Source organism: Mesocricetus auratus, unplaced genomic scaffold (genome assembly GCF_017639785.1).
Source record: "Mesocricetus auratus isolate SY011 unplaced genomic scaffold, BCM_Maur_2.0 Super-Scaffold_100047, whole genome shotgun sequence".
Lineage (NCBI taxonomy): Eukaryota > Metazoa > Chordata > Mammalia > Rodentia > Cricetidae > Mesocricetus > Mesocricetus auratus.
In genome coordinates, this window is record NW_024429224.1 from 3783969 (window position 1) to 3800831 (window position 16863).

Sequence of the window (16863 nt, forward strand, 5' to 3'; positions counted from 1 at the left end):
CTTCCTTTAACTGATCTATTTGACTTCATCTCATGTCCTTAAGTTCAAACTGTGTTCTTGGTCACAAAATTGTCACAGGATAGATAAACCTGTGCAGTCAAGGTATCTAACCTGTTAAAACCAGAAGGAATAATGGAACGGGTGACTAACACAAGCCAATTTAGACCAGAGAGCGAGAACCTAGGTGAACAGTGAGGCTGTCACTAGGAGGAGGGATATGGATTTGCTGGCTTCCCAGATGGGCAAACCACGTGGGCTCAGCTCAAGTCTTGCAGCAAGGACCACAGATGTGGGTTATGAAGGCAGGTAGGGCAACGCCACGGGTTCCCTGCCTCAGGCCCAGTGAAGTTCTGTCGCTTCTCCCCTGATGGCCGCCTCGTTGCCAGCTCTTCCTGCGACCGCACTGTCCGCCTATGGGATTTGGCACGCTTCAAGTGTCTACATGTGCTGAAAGGTAAGCAGGGGCGTGGGCAGGAGCCACTGGTCCCTTGCAGACTGTGTCCTGTCCTCCCTCCCACCTTTGGGCTGGTGTCTGCAGGTCATCAGCGGAGTGTGGAGACAGTCAGCTTCAGCCCTGACTCAAAGCAGCTGGCATCGGGTGGCTGGGACAGGAAGGTCATTCTCTGGGAGGTGCAGGTATGAGGATGGGGCGTGGGTCAGAGGTGACGTGCTCTCCTCAGTGGCTGCCTATTCCCCCGCAACAACCAGGTACCACTTGGCTGTGGCAGGCTTTCTGGGCCTCGCTGCATAGTGGTTTCCAGGCTGCATGCACTGCCTGTCCTTCCGGTGCCAAGGCCCAGGAAGCGCCCTTAGGCTAGGCCTGGTAAAGTGCCTCAGGCCTCTGGGCGGCCCGCCTCCACCTCCGCAGCTCACTCTCTCTACAGTCTGGCCATAATGTGCGCCCATTGATTGGGCACCGCGATTCCGTCCAGAGCAGTGACTTCTCCCCCACCGCCGACTCTCTGGTGAGCCTCACCCCCCACCACAGCCTGTAGGTGGCCACAGGAGTGGTAAGAGCCATTTCATACTCATGGTCGCTGCTCATAGGCCACTGGTTCCTGGGATTCTACTGTGCACATCTGGGACCTGCGGGTGGCAGCCCCAGTTACCTCCTACCAGGAATTGGAGGGCCACACTGGCAACATCAGCTGCTTGTGCTACTCAGCCTCTGGCCTCTTGGTAAGCCAAGCTGACTGGGGTTCCAGGCCAGTACCTATTTGCCCTGAGACCCTCAAGGGTGCAGGCCATTGTGGGGTCCACTGAACTCGGGGATGTCTCTTTAGGCATCTGGCTCCTGGGACAAGACCATCCGTATATGGAACCCCACAACCAACAGCCTGCTTTTCCAGCTTAAGGGCCATGCCACCTGGGTTAGAAGCCTAGCCTTTTCTCCTGATGAACTGAGGCTGGCCAGTGCCGGTTACTCCCGAATGGTAAGTCTGCTCAGATCCGAGGCGACCCCTCCTCAGCCTTACCATACTAGGTATGCCCATGGGCCCAGCTGTGTAGCAATGGCAAGACCTGAAGCCAAGCACAAAGGACCAGGCCGCCCTATGGTCAACCTATGAACTTTTCCCATCTCAGTGCCACAGGCTATGCCGGCACTTCAAACCTTTCCTGCACAAGAGCCCAGGCCACGGCCTGGGACTTGAGAGCACATGACAATTGCCACTCTACGTCCCATCTTCACATTCAGGTCAAAGTCTGGGACTGCAACACAGGAGAATGTCTGGAGACCCTAAAGGTAAGGTCAGTGCAGAGAAGCCTGCAGAGACCCAGGACTGGCAGGACTGCCAACCTGACTCTGATGCTGTGCACTGACAGGGCCTGCTGGATGTGGCCCATGCTTGTGTTTTCACCCCCGATGGCAAACTCTTAGTGTCAGGGGCTGCTGTGACAAGATGACAAGTCTGCTGCTCAAAGTCCCAAGAACCTCTTCCTCACAGCTTACCACAAGCCTAAAGCAACTAAGAACGTAGCCACCACATCTCGGCTGCACGCAGGGACTACCCTGTCACACAAGGCCGGCACCCAATGTAGATTAAGTGGTCATTACCCACCCCACCCCCTCCAGGTGGTCAGTGCAAACAAGAAGCAGAAAGTCAGTCAGTCTCGCGCTTTATTGCCGTCCCATCAGGCCTTGACCGCAAACTTGCGCAGCGGGTACAGCCTCTCCTTCCTCTGCTGCTTCTTGGTCTTCAGCTTCTCCTCGTGTTTGGTGAGCCGGCGGCGCATGGCTCTCGTCTTCTTGGGTCGCAGGTCCAGAGGCTTGTACTTCTTACCCTGGGACAGAGACCACAGAGTGAATCTGAGTACTAGGGACTACTGGGGAGATTCTGGGGCAGGAGAGCCCAATGGGCACCTCGAGTCTTTTAGCTAGAACCTGCCAATAAGGTACTAGAAAGCTGGCAAGCCTACTAATTAGTCAGATACCCTAATTTAAAGACTAGAGGGCTAGGGGGGCCAGGCTCACCTTTCCTAGTTATCAATCAACAGTAACTAAACCCATAACATAATCTAAAGCACACAAGATACACACTGGAGGCCGGGCGGTGCACTCGGGAGGCAGAGGCAGGCGGATCTCTGTGAGTTTAAGACCAGCCTGGTCTACCAAGCGAGTTCCAGGACAGGTTCCAAAACCACAGAGAAACCCTGTCTCGAAAAAGCAAAACCAATCAGCTGGAGGGTGGTGGTGCACATGGCAGGTAGGCAGGCAGATCTATGTGAGTCTTAGGCCAGTCAGGGTCACACACATAAACTGTCCTGGACTGCCCCCTCATCAAAGTGTTACTCATGCAGTTATGAGCATTGGCTGCTTTTCCAGAGGACTGAGGTTCAATTCCTAGCAACCACACAGACCATGGGTAGCGGGACTGGATGCTCTCTTCTATCATGTAGACAGACCACTCATACATATAGGACAGCCTCCAAAGCTACAGAGAAACCGTCTCGAAAAACCAAACAAAAAACCGTGGTCTACACAGAGAAACTAGGTCCCAAAAAGAATGTGTAATCAGGCTCTTTGAGTGGCTACTCCAAAGAAACAGGCATCACGAGGCCACATTTTCTTGCACTTAGTACCTGCAGGTGACAGAGGACCCCAGAAAGCTGTGTAGGATGGCATGGGGGCCCCAAGACACCTCAGGTAGCCTCATCCATGTTAAGTTCACTTAACCACTTAAGGAGGCTATGGCAATGCCCACACAGCAGGACTGCCCGTAGGCTCCAGACTACACTGGCCTACAAAGTGTGACAGAAAAATAAAACAAAACCCACACACAACCCCCAACCACACTTTCTGTGGCCTGGGGTAGCTCAGCACTGCCTTGCTCACTGGCCTGACATTTGAGACAGGGTTTCTCTGTGTAACAGCCCTAGTTATCTTGTATGTCAGGCTGGCCTTGAACTCAAGAGACCTGCTTGTCTCTGTCTCCTGAGTGCTGGGATTAAAATAGGTGTGTCCTGCAAAAGCCAGGCGTTGGTGGTGCACGCCTTTAATCCCAGCACTCGGAGGCCAGCCTGGTCTACAGATGGAGTTCCAGAACACCTCCAAAGCCACAGAGAAACCCTGTCTCGGAAAAAAAAAAAAAAAATGAAAACCTGCAACAACAAAAAGCCTACCTCTTTAGTCACAAATAAACTACATGCTGAAAAGCCACACGTGCCAGCAAATCACAGGGAAGCAGGTTCACATACTGGTTTCCAGATTCAGAAACAAAGGAACAGTTCAGACCCGTCCACACCAAAACCCCCACACACCATGCCAGCGTTCTGATTATGCCATACCCAAAATACTAATTTGGTGAAATTTGCAGAGGCAACTGACCGGCTCCAGGAGATGGCTTCAATTAAGGGAGATTACTTTAAAATGATGAGGCCCCCTTTAGAACAATCCCTTCTGGAGACCACAACCCTGGTCACATGAGTGAATTACTGTGCGACTCTGCTTCCTCGCTTTGCCTCTATACTAACACGAGAAACTGTTCGGAGCGCTCTGGGCCCACAGCCTACCTTCTGTGGGTGTCCCCGGGCAACCCAACCTCTCCAAGCCCTCCAAAAGGAGGTACTTGTCAGGTGAGACAGAAATAATGTGACAGCGAGAAATCACCTGAACAGCTAGAGGCCAGGGTCCCAGCTCCAACTCCCAGCAAAACAAGCCAATGACATCACACAGCATGCCGAGGAGGCTGGGCTCAAAGCGAGTGTTCAGCCAGACCCTTGCTCACCAGTGCCTTCTGGCACCAGCACCACATCAGTTAGGAAAGCTGGTATTGTGGAAACCCAACCACAGAATGGTGCTTTGGAGGGCACCCCCCTTCCGTGTGCCCCGGAACCTCTTCTCAACATCTGGCCAATGCTCACCTTGTAGAATTTCCTGAGGTTTTCTTTTTGAGTCTGGTTAATTACGGTGAGGACACGGGCAATGGATTTGCGGACGACTCGTCTATGAAAAATAAATGTCAGAATAGACCCGGAAGTGCCAACTCGTGTTGGTGCCCGCCCAAGTTCCCCCATCAATATTACGTGGGAGGCAAAGCCTTGGACTTGAGGACGGTTCCCCAGGGATATGCATGGAAACTTATTGCAGATAAGATAATGAGGAAAGTTCTTCTAATCCTGGCCTAGAGCTCACACCAAAGGCTAACTTAAGGAATCAGAAACCGGGAAACCCGGGGCTGGAGAGATGGCTCAGAGGTTAAGAGCACTGACTGCTCTTCCAGAGGTCCTGAGTTCAATTCCCAGCAACCACATGGTGGCTCACAACCATCTGTAATGAGATCTAGTGCCCTCTTCTGATGTGTACATGGAGGCAGGGTGTTGTATTCATAATAATTAAAAAAAAAAAAAGAAACCGGGAAACCCAACAGCTGTGGAGAGACAACACCGGAGCCAGGGACAGGTCTGGTCCGAGGACAAGGGCAGGTCTGTGACCGAACACGTGTCTGGAGGGCTCAGCAAGTAGCTTTGCTTAGGTGTTTGCTCATCAAGATTCTCTCTCGGGCAGAATACTGGTGGCATCCACTAAAGGACTCGCCATTCTCTGCGGCTCCTCCACTGTGTCTCCAGGCCCCACTACAACCCACGTAAGGGTCCAGGTGGGCGGCCGACCATGGACCTTCAACAACCCTGCATCCTTTGAACTTACGCTGGCCACTGGCGACTGGCGGGGAAAGGCGCAAGGGGCCAAGGCAGAGAAGGGTGTGCACCGAGCTAGGCCCTCACTTACATCTTGGAGAGTTTGGACGCGGCGCCGCCCGTCACCTTGGCGACGCGAAGCTGGGACAGCTCCACCTTCAGATCGTCCAGTTGCTTCAGCAGCTCCTCCTTCTTCTTGCCGCGCAGGTCCCGAGCCTTAATCTTGGCCTGTACGGGAGGGGACTCTGTGGGCCACCGCGCGGAAGCTCCCGCTCTCACCGCGGCCGGTCAAGGAGGGACCGTGCGCGGGGAGGGGACGCGGTCCGTGCCGGCCCGAGCCCGGGGCAAGCACACCGCGCCAGGGCGCAGGCCCCGGGCACCCCTTGCGTCCCCCACTCGCGCCCCGCGCCCCGCGCCGCTGCCTTCACGTGCTCCCCCGCCCGGATGGCAACCGATTCCCGAGCCCTCACCATAGCTGCGCTGCTCGCCGCTGAGACGTCCCGGTCCGAGAGAAAGAGGAAGAGGCGGGCCCGACTTCCGTAACTACTGCGGGGTGGCGCCGAGCACGGCCAATAGCGTCACGGCGAGGGAGGCCCGCCCGCCGGAGCGCTGGCGCGTCGGCGATCCCGCCCCTTCCGGGGACCCTGCCCCGCCTCCACGGCTGGCCTTTAAGCACTACGGCCGGGCAAACTGAGCCTGAGGCTGGCCTGTGCGTGGCTGGCGTGGCGCCGTGGTGGAGGCTGCAGCTCGTCCATTCAGTCGTTTATTCGAGAAGCCCGTCGTCCCCTGGCCTGTCCACCTCTGAGCTAGCCGTGTGTGGTCTGGAGGTGCGGAGGGCATGAGGCGTGAGGTTAATTCCTCAAAGCTTATTTGAGACTGGGTCTCTCCCTGTATGTCCCTAGCTGGCTGGGAACCTTCCCAAAGCTAAGGTTGTGGGTGATCGCGCTGGGGGGGCGGGGCTGAGAATTAGTCCGGTTTTTTGGGTCCTTCCAACATGTGGGTCTCGGTGGTCAGGTTCGGAACCATTTAGTAGTCAGTGCAGTTTTTTTTGGGGGGGGGTTGTCTTTTTGTTTCTGAATACAAGATCTCCATATATTTTCTGGGCTGATCTGAAACGTATGTTCCCCGGGCTGGCATTGAAAGTGTGCCACCACCTGGCAAGGGTAAGAATTTTCTACGCTGACAGCAGTCAGACCCCAGCAAGAACTGTTGGAGATCCTGTGGAATAGTAGAAATAGCAATCCCATAATTTTTGGATTTGCGATTATTGTTGTAGGTCTGGGTGCGTCGTCACAGTCCTGTGATTCCAGCACTCAGGCAGTAGAAAAGGAAGGTCTGGAGTTCAAGCCTCCCCCACTACATAGAGTGTTAGGTGTATTTATTATAGAGACCCTGTCTCAACAAGACTCCAAAACGGGGGCTGGGAGTTTGGTTCTGTGGTTGAGTGTTCACCTGGCATGCACAAGGCTATCGGTTTATTCCTCAAGCCTGAAATACAAATAAATAAGAATTCCAAAACGAAATCAGGTTCTTGCTTTATTGCTAGCTACTAGTTATCTTGGTACATCCATTCCCATCTTTGGTCGGTTCTCTTACCTGTGATGACATCTATCTTTGAGGATTACAGGAGCTAACCTGACAACCTGCAAAGCTTCCAGCCAAGACTTGATATGTAAAAATCGAATTAAGTGTCATTGATACGAACATGGCTAACGAGGCCACAGCTTTTCATCCCCCCAGTCCCCAACAGACCACCCCGGGGGGCATTAGGTTACAGCAACATAGACTTGATCTGCTAGGTTTCTGTAATAAAAGGCCATAGGGAGCAGTTGGAGCCTCCAGTTTCTCAATGTTCAGTACAGAACACTGACCAGAACAAACGGGGACCGGAAGGAGGGTTTTTAGTAGTCTTCCATCACTAAGACTAGCATCCTACCTTTGTACTCCAAATGTGTCCTACACCGCTTTTACATAACAGTTAAAGGATGTGTTCTTGTGCCTGTTCCAAAGCCAGTCTTGGAGGTCTCTGAGGGCAGAACCATGTTATTTGGTTTTGTGCTCTCCAGGCCCAGGTTGTGACTACTGGATGGATAGCTATATGAGCCTTGTTCCAGACCACTATGAAGTCAAAATATATGGAGAAATGAGTGAGTTAGTTTTGTTTTTTTGTTTTTTGTTTCTTTGGTTTTTCCAGACCAGGCTGGCCTCGAACTCACAGAGATCCGCCTGCCTCTGCCTCCCGAGTGCTGGGATTAAAGGCGTGCGCCACCGGTCTACAAAGGTGACCAAGAGAAAGGTCCACAGAGAAACCCTGTCTCGAAAAACCAAAAAAAAAAAAAAAAAAAAAAAAAAAAAGGCGTGTGCCACCAACGCCTGGCGAGTGAATTAGTTTAAATGGAATCCTAAAGGTAGAACTTCCTAGACGCTCAGGATTCTACTAGAGTTATGACTATGCATAATTTTCATGATGTTATAAGCCCCTCTCCCTGAGGGCCTCCAACTGCCAGGTTTCACACACAGAACATACAAACTGTCCTAACACCTGGATGCAGTCCCCACCCTACAGAGTAAAAAGCCCAAACTCTGGACGTGAAATCCCAACCCCGCCAATCCCCACCCTGAAAAGTTCTACCCCCACCCCCCACTCCCAGAAACTCTATGTAAGCCCTGTACCCTGTTAAGTTTGCTGCTGTAACTTGCCTGAGCAGATGCAGCCACCATCCTGGGGTTTTCCTGCCCAATAAGTCGTCTTGTGTGAGGCCTGTTGTGTGGTGTGACTATGTGATATTCCTTGGCTCCCGGCTGCCTGATACCTTTCCATTCAAGCTGAGCTATAACACATAACTAGGATTAAACCCAGGATCTACAATGTACTGGGTGAGTGCGCCACAATAGGCTACATCCTCAGACCTGCATCTTTGAAGTTATTAGACACTGCTTGTTTTATTACATGTCCCATCTAATTTACCAGCAAATCCTGTAGGCATTATCTTGAAAATGCCTAATATGTTCCCATCACCCCCCTTATTTTTAGCACCTTTCTGGCTTGAGCTACTATTGCCTACAGCCTACTCATAAATTAACTTTTTTAAAAAAATAAAGTCTTGCTATCTAATCTTGGCTGTCCTGGAAACTCATTATGTAGAGCAGGCTGGCCTTAAACTCAGAGAGATCCACCTGCCTCTGCCTCCCGAGTGCTGGGATTAAAGGCGTGCACCACTAACACCTGGCTACAATTTTAGTTCTTGTTCCCAGATTGATCAATTGATCTATCTTATCTATCTTTTTTTTTTTTTTTTTGAGACAGGTTTTCTTTGTAGCTTTGTAGCTTGTCTTAGAACTTGATCCATAGACCAGGCTGGCCTCTAACTCATAGAGATTTGCCTGCCTCTGCCTCCCAGATGCTAGAATTAAAGACATGCACCACCTGGCTAATGCACAAACTCTTGGTCCTCAGGATTGCAGGAGTGCACTACTAAGCCAGATCTCTATCATGGATTTAAAAGCCTATCTGATGAAAAGTCTATGAACATCAGCTAGAACATTACTTCATTCACATGATTGAGACCACTTCCCCGTTAAAACACTATTTCTGGTATTAAGTCCTTCTGACCAAGATTTTCTTGGAGAGGGACTGGTGAGATGGAGAATGGAACCAGGTTCCATTCTCAACCCCCTGTGACATGGTGGCTCTAAACCATATGTGTAATTACAGCTCTGAAGGATCTCATGCCCTCTGCTGTTCTCCATCAGGTACAACACCTATGTGGTGCACAGAAAAATTGGCAAGCAAAACACACATAAAAGTCAAATATTAAAACATATTGAAAGATGTTCTCTCAAGAACATCGTATAGGGCCGGAGAGATGGCTCAGAGGATAAGAACACTGGCTGCTTTACCAGAGGTCCTGAGTTCAATTCCCAGCAACCACATGGTGGCTCACAACCATCTATAATAAGATCTAGTGTCCTCTTCTGGCCTGAAGGGATACATTCAGGCAGAACACTATATAACTAATAAACAAAACAAAACATCTGTATAAGCTGGGAAGTGGCAGCGCACGCCTTTAGTCCCAGCACTCAGGAGGCAGAGGCAGGCAGATCTCTATGAGTTCCAGGCCAGCCTGGTCTACAGAGTGAGTTCCAGGCCAGACTCCAAAGCAATACAGAGAAATCCTGTCTCGAAAAACAAACAAACAAAAAATTTCCTCTAAAGAACATCTTTATAAGTTGGGAGCTGGTGGCACACGCCTTTAGTCCCAGCACTTGGAAGGCAGAGGCAGGAGGATCTGTGTGAGTTCGAGACCAGGACAGGTTCCAAAGCTACAGAGAAAGCCTGTCTCCAAAAACCAAGTTAAAAAAAAAGTCTTTATAATAGCAGATGTGAATTCCTGCAATTTTACGACCTGCCTGCACCCCAGATTTCTTCCTATGTATGGGGCAGGAATACAGGTAGTTTTGACTAAGGATCTGAGACTTTATTCAGCGTCTACTTGCCCCATGGAAGTCTGGCTTTAGCATCCCCGGTTATGCCTGCCTGGCAGTTTTTGATCTACAGACACAGTTCAATGGAAAGAAGGAAAGCAAAACCATGTTTCATCTACTGTTTTTGCACAAGAGTGCAATCAGATGAAAATGTAGCAAGTTTTCGTACAGTTTTGGAAAAGGTCCATTTTAGCCTACAGCTGAAATCAGGAGAAACCAGCATCCTAGCCACTGCCCTCTTCCCATCGGTTTCTGAACTCTGCTGCTTTCGCCTGCTAAAATGCGCCTCTTCAAGTCAGGGTTGGCCTTCAGGCATGCAGGTGCCCACGGAATCCTTTTTGCAGAGCACTCAAGTGAAGACGTCATCGGGCGTCCTGTCAGCCCCCAGGTTACACGTTAGTGCTTAGAGTCCTTCACCCCTGTAACAGGGAAGTCGCTGGCACTCGTTCCTCGGCTCTGGTTTCTTCCTCAGGAGCTGACGGAGGTGCCGCCCGTGGCCGCAGGCTGCTTGCCGCGAGGACGACACAGGAACCGCCGCGGGCCAGATGAAGCCACACAAGCACCCCACGATTCCGCGCCGCTGCCCCGCCCACACCAGCTTCCGGTTCCGACGGGTTCCGGAAGTGGGAGGGCGGCGGCTGCGCGTGGAGGAGGGCGGGCGGGGCCTGGCGGCCGCTTCCCGCCCCCGAGCGGAGCCGGTGCGGAGGGAGTGGAATCTAGCCGGCTGGGCGGCCGCCGAGCTCCCGCCATGGCCCGGAACACACTGTCCTCACGTTTCCGTCGGGTGGACATCGACGAGTTTGACGAGAACAAATTCGTGGACGAGCAGGAAGAGGCGGCGGCGGCGGCTGGCGAGCCAGGCCCCGACCCCGCCGAGGTGGACGGGCTCCTGCGGCAATATCCTTCCCGGCGAGGCCGCTCGGACTCGGCCTTCGCACCCTTCTTGCCCCCGCCCCCGCCCGGCTTCTACCCGCCCCGGGCTCCTCGGGTCCTTCGTCCCTGGCTTCTAGCCTTCCTCAGCGGCGCGGCCCTGGAGCTCGCTGAACTCCTCCGCCCGGCCGCGCTCCGCATCCCTCTGGGTGCCCAGGCGTGGGCCTTGGTCCCTCCGTCCCTCGTTGCAGGACACGGGGCCGTTCCGGGTCGCTGATCCTCGGGAGGGCTGGACGTGAGCCACCTTGGATTCGTTGAGCAGCCAGGGCCTCCTGCGGCCTGTCTGTGGTTTTCTTGGGCCCGATTGCAGCCCAGCGTGAAAGTAGGTGGGTGGGTGGCTTGTTGGGGGCTGGGGAGGGTGAGATTGTCGTGCCGCCTCTTCTCACCTGTCACCACAGTCCTCTGGGCACGTTGGGTTTTGAGCCTTTATGGGCCGAGCTCCATTCAACAAGTGATTTGCGACTCTCCATTAACTGCCTTGTGCAGGAAGCATAGAAAAAGCTAGTGATCGGAGACTAAGAAACACCATACAGTGTCAAGTGTAAAAGTGACTCCCCGGCGACTGGAAATGACTGCTCTGGTGGCCACAGAAAACAGACGTTCAGAACAGAAGAGCAAAAATAGAGGTGATTGTCACAGCTGGCGTGGACTCTTAGCAGTTTGAGCACCACGGGAAACTGACAATCTCACAGGAAGGTTTTTTTTTTTTCTTTATTCAAATGGTTTGACAGGAAGTGTGTACCCTTCCCCCGCACTAGCTAGGGCAGTGGTGGAGGCTCTTGCTGTATATAAATCAGGTTCTGGGTGTTTAGCCTGGGAAGTCAGGCCTACTGCTTTCGGGAGGAGCCCTGTAATTCTTCTCTAATATACCTTTAAAGCAACTCCTCCAGACAGGAGTGTTTTCAAACGTGGAGATTTGAAACCTGTATTTCCTGCACCATTCCAGTGGTTAGATGGGGTGATGAGAACGGTTTTTAAGTGTGGTGCAGGGGATTGACTGGCTTATGGGCACTCAGTTGTTGACAAGGCTCCAGAGTGATGCATTTGACCCAGAATCTTATTAAACTGAAGAGACTGGGCCTTGGGCAGCTGTTGGCTTTGGTAGTGTTACTGTTGGGGCTTGTTGAAGGCCCTGGCTGGCTGGTTTTATTTTTTACTTTTTTTTAATGAGGCAGCTCACAGGCTTTGGGTGTAGGGCTCGAGGAGCCTTGTTACCGTGGGAAATGCACCTCTTGGGACTGGGAGAAGGGAGGTCAGCAGGTGTTAGCAGGTAGGGAGAAGGGTGGACATAGTGACTGAGCACCTGCTAGGTGCCAAGTGTTGCACTTGGGTCATTGCATTCAATCCACAGAGCCTCACGGGAGCCTTAGGAGGAAGAGCAGAGAGGTTTGGGGGAAGCTCTGCGGAAGTGGGAACTGTCATTGTAGAGGAGCTGGCTGCATCCACACGGCTGGTTCTAACCTGCTTTAACCTTCCGTAGCTTACACTTCTCAACCTCAGCCCTCTTTCCTAACTGATAATACACAGCGATGGTGGCCTCACCACTTCAATGGCAGCTTCAGTGAACACACTTGGCGTTCTCTACTGGTGGTGGTGATGGAGTGTAGAGAGGGCTTGGATTTGAAGGTCATGGTACCTTTGTGACCTTGAGCAGGTAATTTCCCTTCTGGGTCAGTTTCCTTGTCTCAAAGGAAGATGTCAGGTTCTGGTCCTTGAAGCAGGAATATAGAGCAACGATTTTGAGTGATTTTATATATTTTCACCACCAAGGAGATTTGACAGTGTTTGGTGACACTATCACAGTTTTAGGATGGTACTGGGAACTTTATGAGTAGAGGCTGTAGGGTCATGGCTGAGCACGGTCTGGATGGTTGGTTACAGTGTGTTCTCTGAAGTGCTGGAGGCTGTCTGGGTATGGAGACAGTTTAGTAAACTGCGACTGTAGAGATAGATGCCCTCCCCTCTCTTTCTACCCAGCAGTAGCTGCAGTGCCTGCTTCAAAAAAAAAGCTGCAGGTGGCCATTAAAGCAGAACTGTCTAGCAGTGGTGGCACACACTTTTTTTTAATCCCAGCTTTGGGAGGCAGAGGCAGTCGGATCTCTAAGGACAGGCTCCAAAGCTATAAAGAGAAACCATGACTCAAAAAACAAAAACAAACAAAAAAACCCCAAAACAAAAAGCAGTACTAAACTTAACACTCTTGTTCTTCCCTACTGTTCATTTTGTCAATGAAATGATGTTAGTCCAAGTGTACTGTTAAGCTTCTGGGGCCCTGCTTATTGCCTAGGATATACCAAGTTAAAAAATTATGGGGTAGAGGGTTATCATTGGCTGTATCAGGATTACCCTTTGTCTGAGGAGAAGAAATTCTAAAACGAAAAGTAGGGTCTGGTTCAGCACAAGTGGGGGAGTGGCTTGTCTGGTGGCATAGACCAGCTTTTCAAGGTGGCACTTACTGGGGAAGCTGGGAAATCAGGTTTGTTCATACATAAGGATGGTAGCATGAACAGGAGTTTTAAATGTCCTGATTAGACAGTCATTCCTTGTCCTGGTTTTGAAGTGTTTTGGCTTAAGCCACTGTTTCACATGAAAGTTGGCTGATGTAATTCAGTTTAAAATAGGTGTCATCTTTGGGGACATAACCTACTTTGTAATTTTCTTTTGTGTGCTGGGTATTCAGATCTCAGCAGTGAATGTGGAGTTGGGATTCTATGTAAGGTTTTGGGACAAGGGAGCAGATGGCTCACAGCTCATTTTGTGGGCCAAAGTGAGACCTTGCTGACCTGGAAAATAGACCCCCCCTTTTTTTTTTCTGTTTGAGACAGCTGGCCCTGAACCTCTCTGCCTCTGCCTGAATGCTGAGATTTAAAGGCATGTGCTAACTGAGAGGTAGACTTGACATAACCTGTTTTTTTTGGGGGGGGGTTCTGAGACAGGGTTTCTCTGTGTATCCCTGGCTGTCCATCTGTGTAGACCAGGCTTGAACTAAGAGATCCAGCTGCTTCTGCCTCCTGAGTGCTGGGATTAAAGGCATGCACCACCACCGCCTGGCTTCAAGTTGATTTCTTTAGTAGCTTAGTAAGAGGTATTGAGTGAAGAATTAAGATGTGTTTGTCTCTATTTTTCCCTTTTAGAATGAGAGGGTGAGAACTCTACAGTTCATTTGTGCATGAAGACCCTGCAGACAGCCTAGCATTGAGGTGCATGTAGGCTGTATCAGATTCTATTACAACAGTGGGCAGTTTTCTGAGCAGGAAGCCTCAAGGAGGAGCGAAGGAAGAGCTTGCAGGTTAGCAGAGGTTAGGAAAGCTAAAGGCTCTAACAGGCTGTGCCTGCCTGGAAGAGGCCAGCAGAAGATAGTGGATGCTATACATAAGATCCCTTTGATTACTCTTGAACTGTTGGGAAGTAAGGTCACTAATGAGAACACGGACATGTTAAGCTTAGCCATCCTTAACTGGCCTTGATGCACAGGGGACATGCTTCGTGCATTCCATGCAGCCTTGCGGAATTCTCCAATCAACACCAAGAATCAAGCTGTGAAGGTAAAGAAGTTGTGCTGCAGCTCTGCCCGGTGCTGTCAGAACCAGGGTTCTGCTTGTGTCCTCAACAGCTGCATGAACTCCCTGGGGCCTGGACAGCAGCTCTACACCAGTGGGAGTTAGGTGCTACTGGGTACTGCTTTCCACTGAAGCCACTTGCTATTCCCAGAGATGGGTGCAGTAGGTAGCTTGTAGTCTGTAAGTCTTAAGGCCTTGTTTACGTATCAAAGGTAGTGACACAAGAGGCTGAGCTGAGTTGAGCTCAGTGGTAGAAGGCTTGTCTAGCATATTGACTACCCTGGGTTCAATCCCTGGCAGCAAAAAAAGAAAGTTACCTGTACTAACTACTTGTTTTTTCCACACTAAGTAGAAACACTTGTTTGATGAGATACAGTGAAATTTAAAGCCAAAGAAGTTTAGCTCATCTGTGTAGCTCTGCCCAAATGAATTAGAAAAGGGATGGTGTTTCTGTCATGTTTTGCTCAGTGGTGTTCTGTAGCGGTGTTATGATTGTAATTCTCAGCCTCACTCACTTTTTCTTTTCTCTGTAGGACCGAGCCCAGGGTGTAGTGCTGAAAGTACTCACAAACTTTAAGAGCAGCGAAATTGAGCAGGCTGTGCAGTCACTGGACAGAAATGGCATTGACTTGTTAATGAAGTACATTTATAAAGGGTTTGAGAAGCCCACAGAAAATAGCAGTGCAGTGTTACTCCAGTGGCACGAAAAGGTATGTGACTACACTGCCCCACTGCAGGCTGCAGCACACCCAGAGTTCACCCTGGCAGGCCAGACTCAGAGCAGATGGTTCCTAGGAATGGCAGGCCTGAGCTGTAACATTGCACTTTCCCTCACCCTGGAAGGAAGCACCCCATCAGGGTCTTCAAATACAGGCAGTCATATTACATTTACTTTTTAGCTGTGGATTAGGCTAGACAGGACAAACTACCCTTTCTAAAGGATATGAGGCAGGTGGCATGGTGAGGTCAGAAGGGGCTTGATGTTTCCTCTGAATGTAGGAGAGAGTAGCTGCAAAGACACTGAAGACATCTTAGAAATGCAGGCCCAGGCTCACTGCTAGAAGGGGTAATTGGCAGAAATCTGAGTCATTTAATATGGCTTTCATTCACTTGAAACAGAAAGGGGGATATAGGACTGCTTGTGTGTCAGCTGCCTACCTCCCAGCACTTGAGCAAATACGCCTACCACTTAAGGGGACCATCTGTGATGGATTCAGTTCTTGCCAAGAGGCTCAGTACTAGATTTTTGTAAGGGTCTTACATAGCACAGGTTGGCCTCAAATTTGTTTTTTAACTGGGGGGATTGCTTTGAACTTGTGATGTTAGTGCAAAGATTGCAAGCATGTGGGCTGGAGAGATGGCTCAGAGGTTAAGAGCATTGACTGTACTTCCAGAGGTCCTGAGTTCAATTCCCAGCAACCACATGGTGGCTCACAACCATCTATACTGAGGTATGGTGCCCTCTTCTGACAAGTAGGCACACGTGCAGACAGAACATTGTATACATAATAAATAAAATCTTTTTTTTTTTTTTTTTGGTTTTTTCAAGACAAGGTTTCTCTGTATTGTTTTGGAGGCTGTCCTGGAACTCGCTCGGTAGACCAGGCTGGCCTTGAACTCACAGAGATCCGCCTGCCTCTGCCTTCCGAATGCTGGGATTAAAGGCGTGCGCCACCAACGCCCGGCAATAAATAAAATCTTAAAGCTATTTCCTCCCTGTGGGGTGACTGTGTCAGTCTGTTAGCAGGCAGTTCTCTGTGGCCTGTGGTGCTGGTAGGCAATGAGCTTGTCACAGGCAACTCAGGCTGCTTTGTGCTTGGGGTCCTAAGCCAGTTCTGTTGCTTCAAGAGTTGGGCAGCTTCTGGGACCCTTGGCTCCGGGACAGGGCTTTCCCTAGAATTTGATCTTTCTCAGCAAGTCTGTGACATGGGGGGATTTAGGTCTGGGAATATGTGTCTCTCCAGGTGAGTGAAGTTCTCCTCTGACCAGTCAGATACCATTTGACACGTTTCCTTTTCCTGTCTCCACAGGCCTTAGCTGTAGGAGGACTAGGCTCCATTATAAGAGTTCTTACAGCAAGAAAGACTGTTTAAAAAAAAGAATCATGTTACCTTAAGAATTTTGGATGCCCAGGCTGGTGAAGAAGGGACTGACAATGGATCATATTCCTGAACTCCCAACTACATATTTCAGGAAGCATATCTACTGAAATGTATTTTACTTTTAAGGTGGAGGGAGAAATTGTCTTACTGTTTCCTAAATTCTTTGCAGGATCGGTGTCTCTGCCTTTATCTACAGAGTAACAAAGAATTGACACTTGACTATCACACTGACTGGCCAGATTATGTCAGGTGTACATGTATGCACTGTCTTTTTGAAATGGGAGGGGCTATTTGGGCAGGTGCAGATCCAAGGGCTGCTGTGAAAAGGAGAGCTTTGGGTTCTGAAGTGAAAAAACCTGAGAGTTTGTACAGACACTCTGTCTTCCCAGAGAAGACAGGCTCTCTTAGGTTCATTGTAAAGTGCCTGCTGCATCAATAAAGCTCTTGGCTCAGTAGTCTATTGACTGCGGTGTGTTCTCTGTATGTTAAATGGTAAACAAAGGGATGGCAATGAATGATAGTCTCATGGTCTGGCAGCTGATATGGAAGGGTTACAAGTGTCCTTGTACTACCACAGTGTGTGTGTGTGTGTGTGTGTATGTGTGTGTGTGTGTGTGTGTGTGTAGCAAGTATGGCCATGCCACACCACA

At 50.4% G+C, this 16863-nt stretch overlaps 3 protein-coding genes across 3 annotated transcripts in view; 2 read left to right on the forward strand and 1 right to left on the reverse strand.

Annotated features, from left to right (window-relative positions):
- The window catches only part of Wdr38 (WD repeat domain 38), a 26718-nt gene extending 24613 nt beyond the window's left edge, over nt 1-2105 (forward strand). Inside the window, exons 5-11 of the mRNA XM_040735588.1 lie at nt 338-454; nt 539-636; nt 885-965; nt 1048-1179; nt 1284-1433; nt 1697-1744; nt 1825-2105. Coding sequence (XP_040591522.1) covers nt 338-454; nt 539-636; nt 885-965; nt 1048-1179; nt 1284-1433; nt 1697-1744; nt 1825-1905 — 707 coding nt within the window. The 3' untranslated portion in view covers nt 1906-2105. The remainder of the gene's footprint in view (nt 1-337; nt 455-538; nt 637-884; nt 966-1047; nt 1180-1283; nt 1434-1696; nt 1745-1824) is intronic.
- On the reverse strand, nt 2103-5743 carry Rpl35 (ribosomal protein L35). The gene is made up of 4 exons (XM_013121986.3): nt 5607-5743; nt 5228-5364; nt 4363-4444; nt 2103-2283 (listed from the first exon to the last, which is right to left on the reverse strand). Exons 1-4 carry the CDS (start codon nt 5607-5609, stop codon nt 2134-2136), a joined length of 372 nt encoding a protein of 123 aa, XP_012977440.2. The 5' UTR covers nt 5610-5743; the 3' UTR covers nt 2103-2133.
- Nucleotides 5744-10271: 4528 nt separating this feature from the next.
- Nucleotides 10272-16668, forward strand: Arpc5l (actin related protein 2/3 complex subunit 5 like). Its single transcript, XM_040735719.1, has 4 exons — nt 10272-10518; nt 14024-14096; nt 14645-14821; nt 16142-16668. Exons 1-4 carry the CDS (start codon nt 10370-10372, stop codon nt 16202-16204), a joined length of 462 nt encoding a protein of 153 aa, XP_040591653.1. The 5' UTR covers nt 10272-10369; the 3' UTR covers nt 16205-16668.
- The last annotated feature ends 195 nt before the right edge of the window (nt 16669-16863 follow it).

Bases quoted from the DNA above. Each gene is read 5' to 3' on its own strand.
- Arpc5l (XM_040735719.1), top strand. From the start codon at position 10,370: ATGGCCCGGAACACACTGTCCTCACGTTTCCGTCGGGTGGACATCGAC. The intron at 14,097-14,644 runs GTAAAGAAGTTG...TTTTCTCTGTAG, and splicing joins CCAAGAATCAAGCTGTGAAG to GACCGAGCCCAGGGTGTAGT. The intron at 14,822-16,141 runs GTATGTGACTAC...CTGTCTCCACAG, and splicing joins TACTCCAGTGGCACGAAAAG to GCCTTAGCTGTAGGAGGACT.
- Rpl35 (XM_013121986.3), bottom strand. The intron at 4,445-5,227 runs GTAAGTGAGGGC...TATTTTTCATAG, and splicing joins GCGTCCAAACTCTCCAAGAT to ACGAGTCGTCCGCAAATCCA. The intron at 2,284-4,362 runs GTGAGCATTGGC...TCTCTGTCCCAG, and splicing joins ACCTCAGGAAATTCTACAAG to GGTAAGAAGTACAAGCCTCT.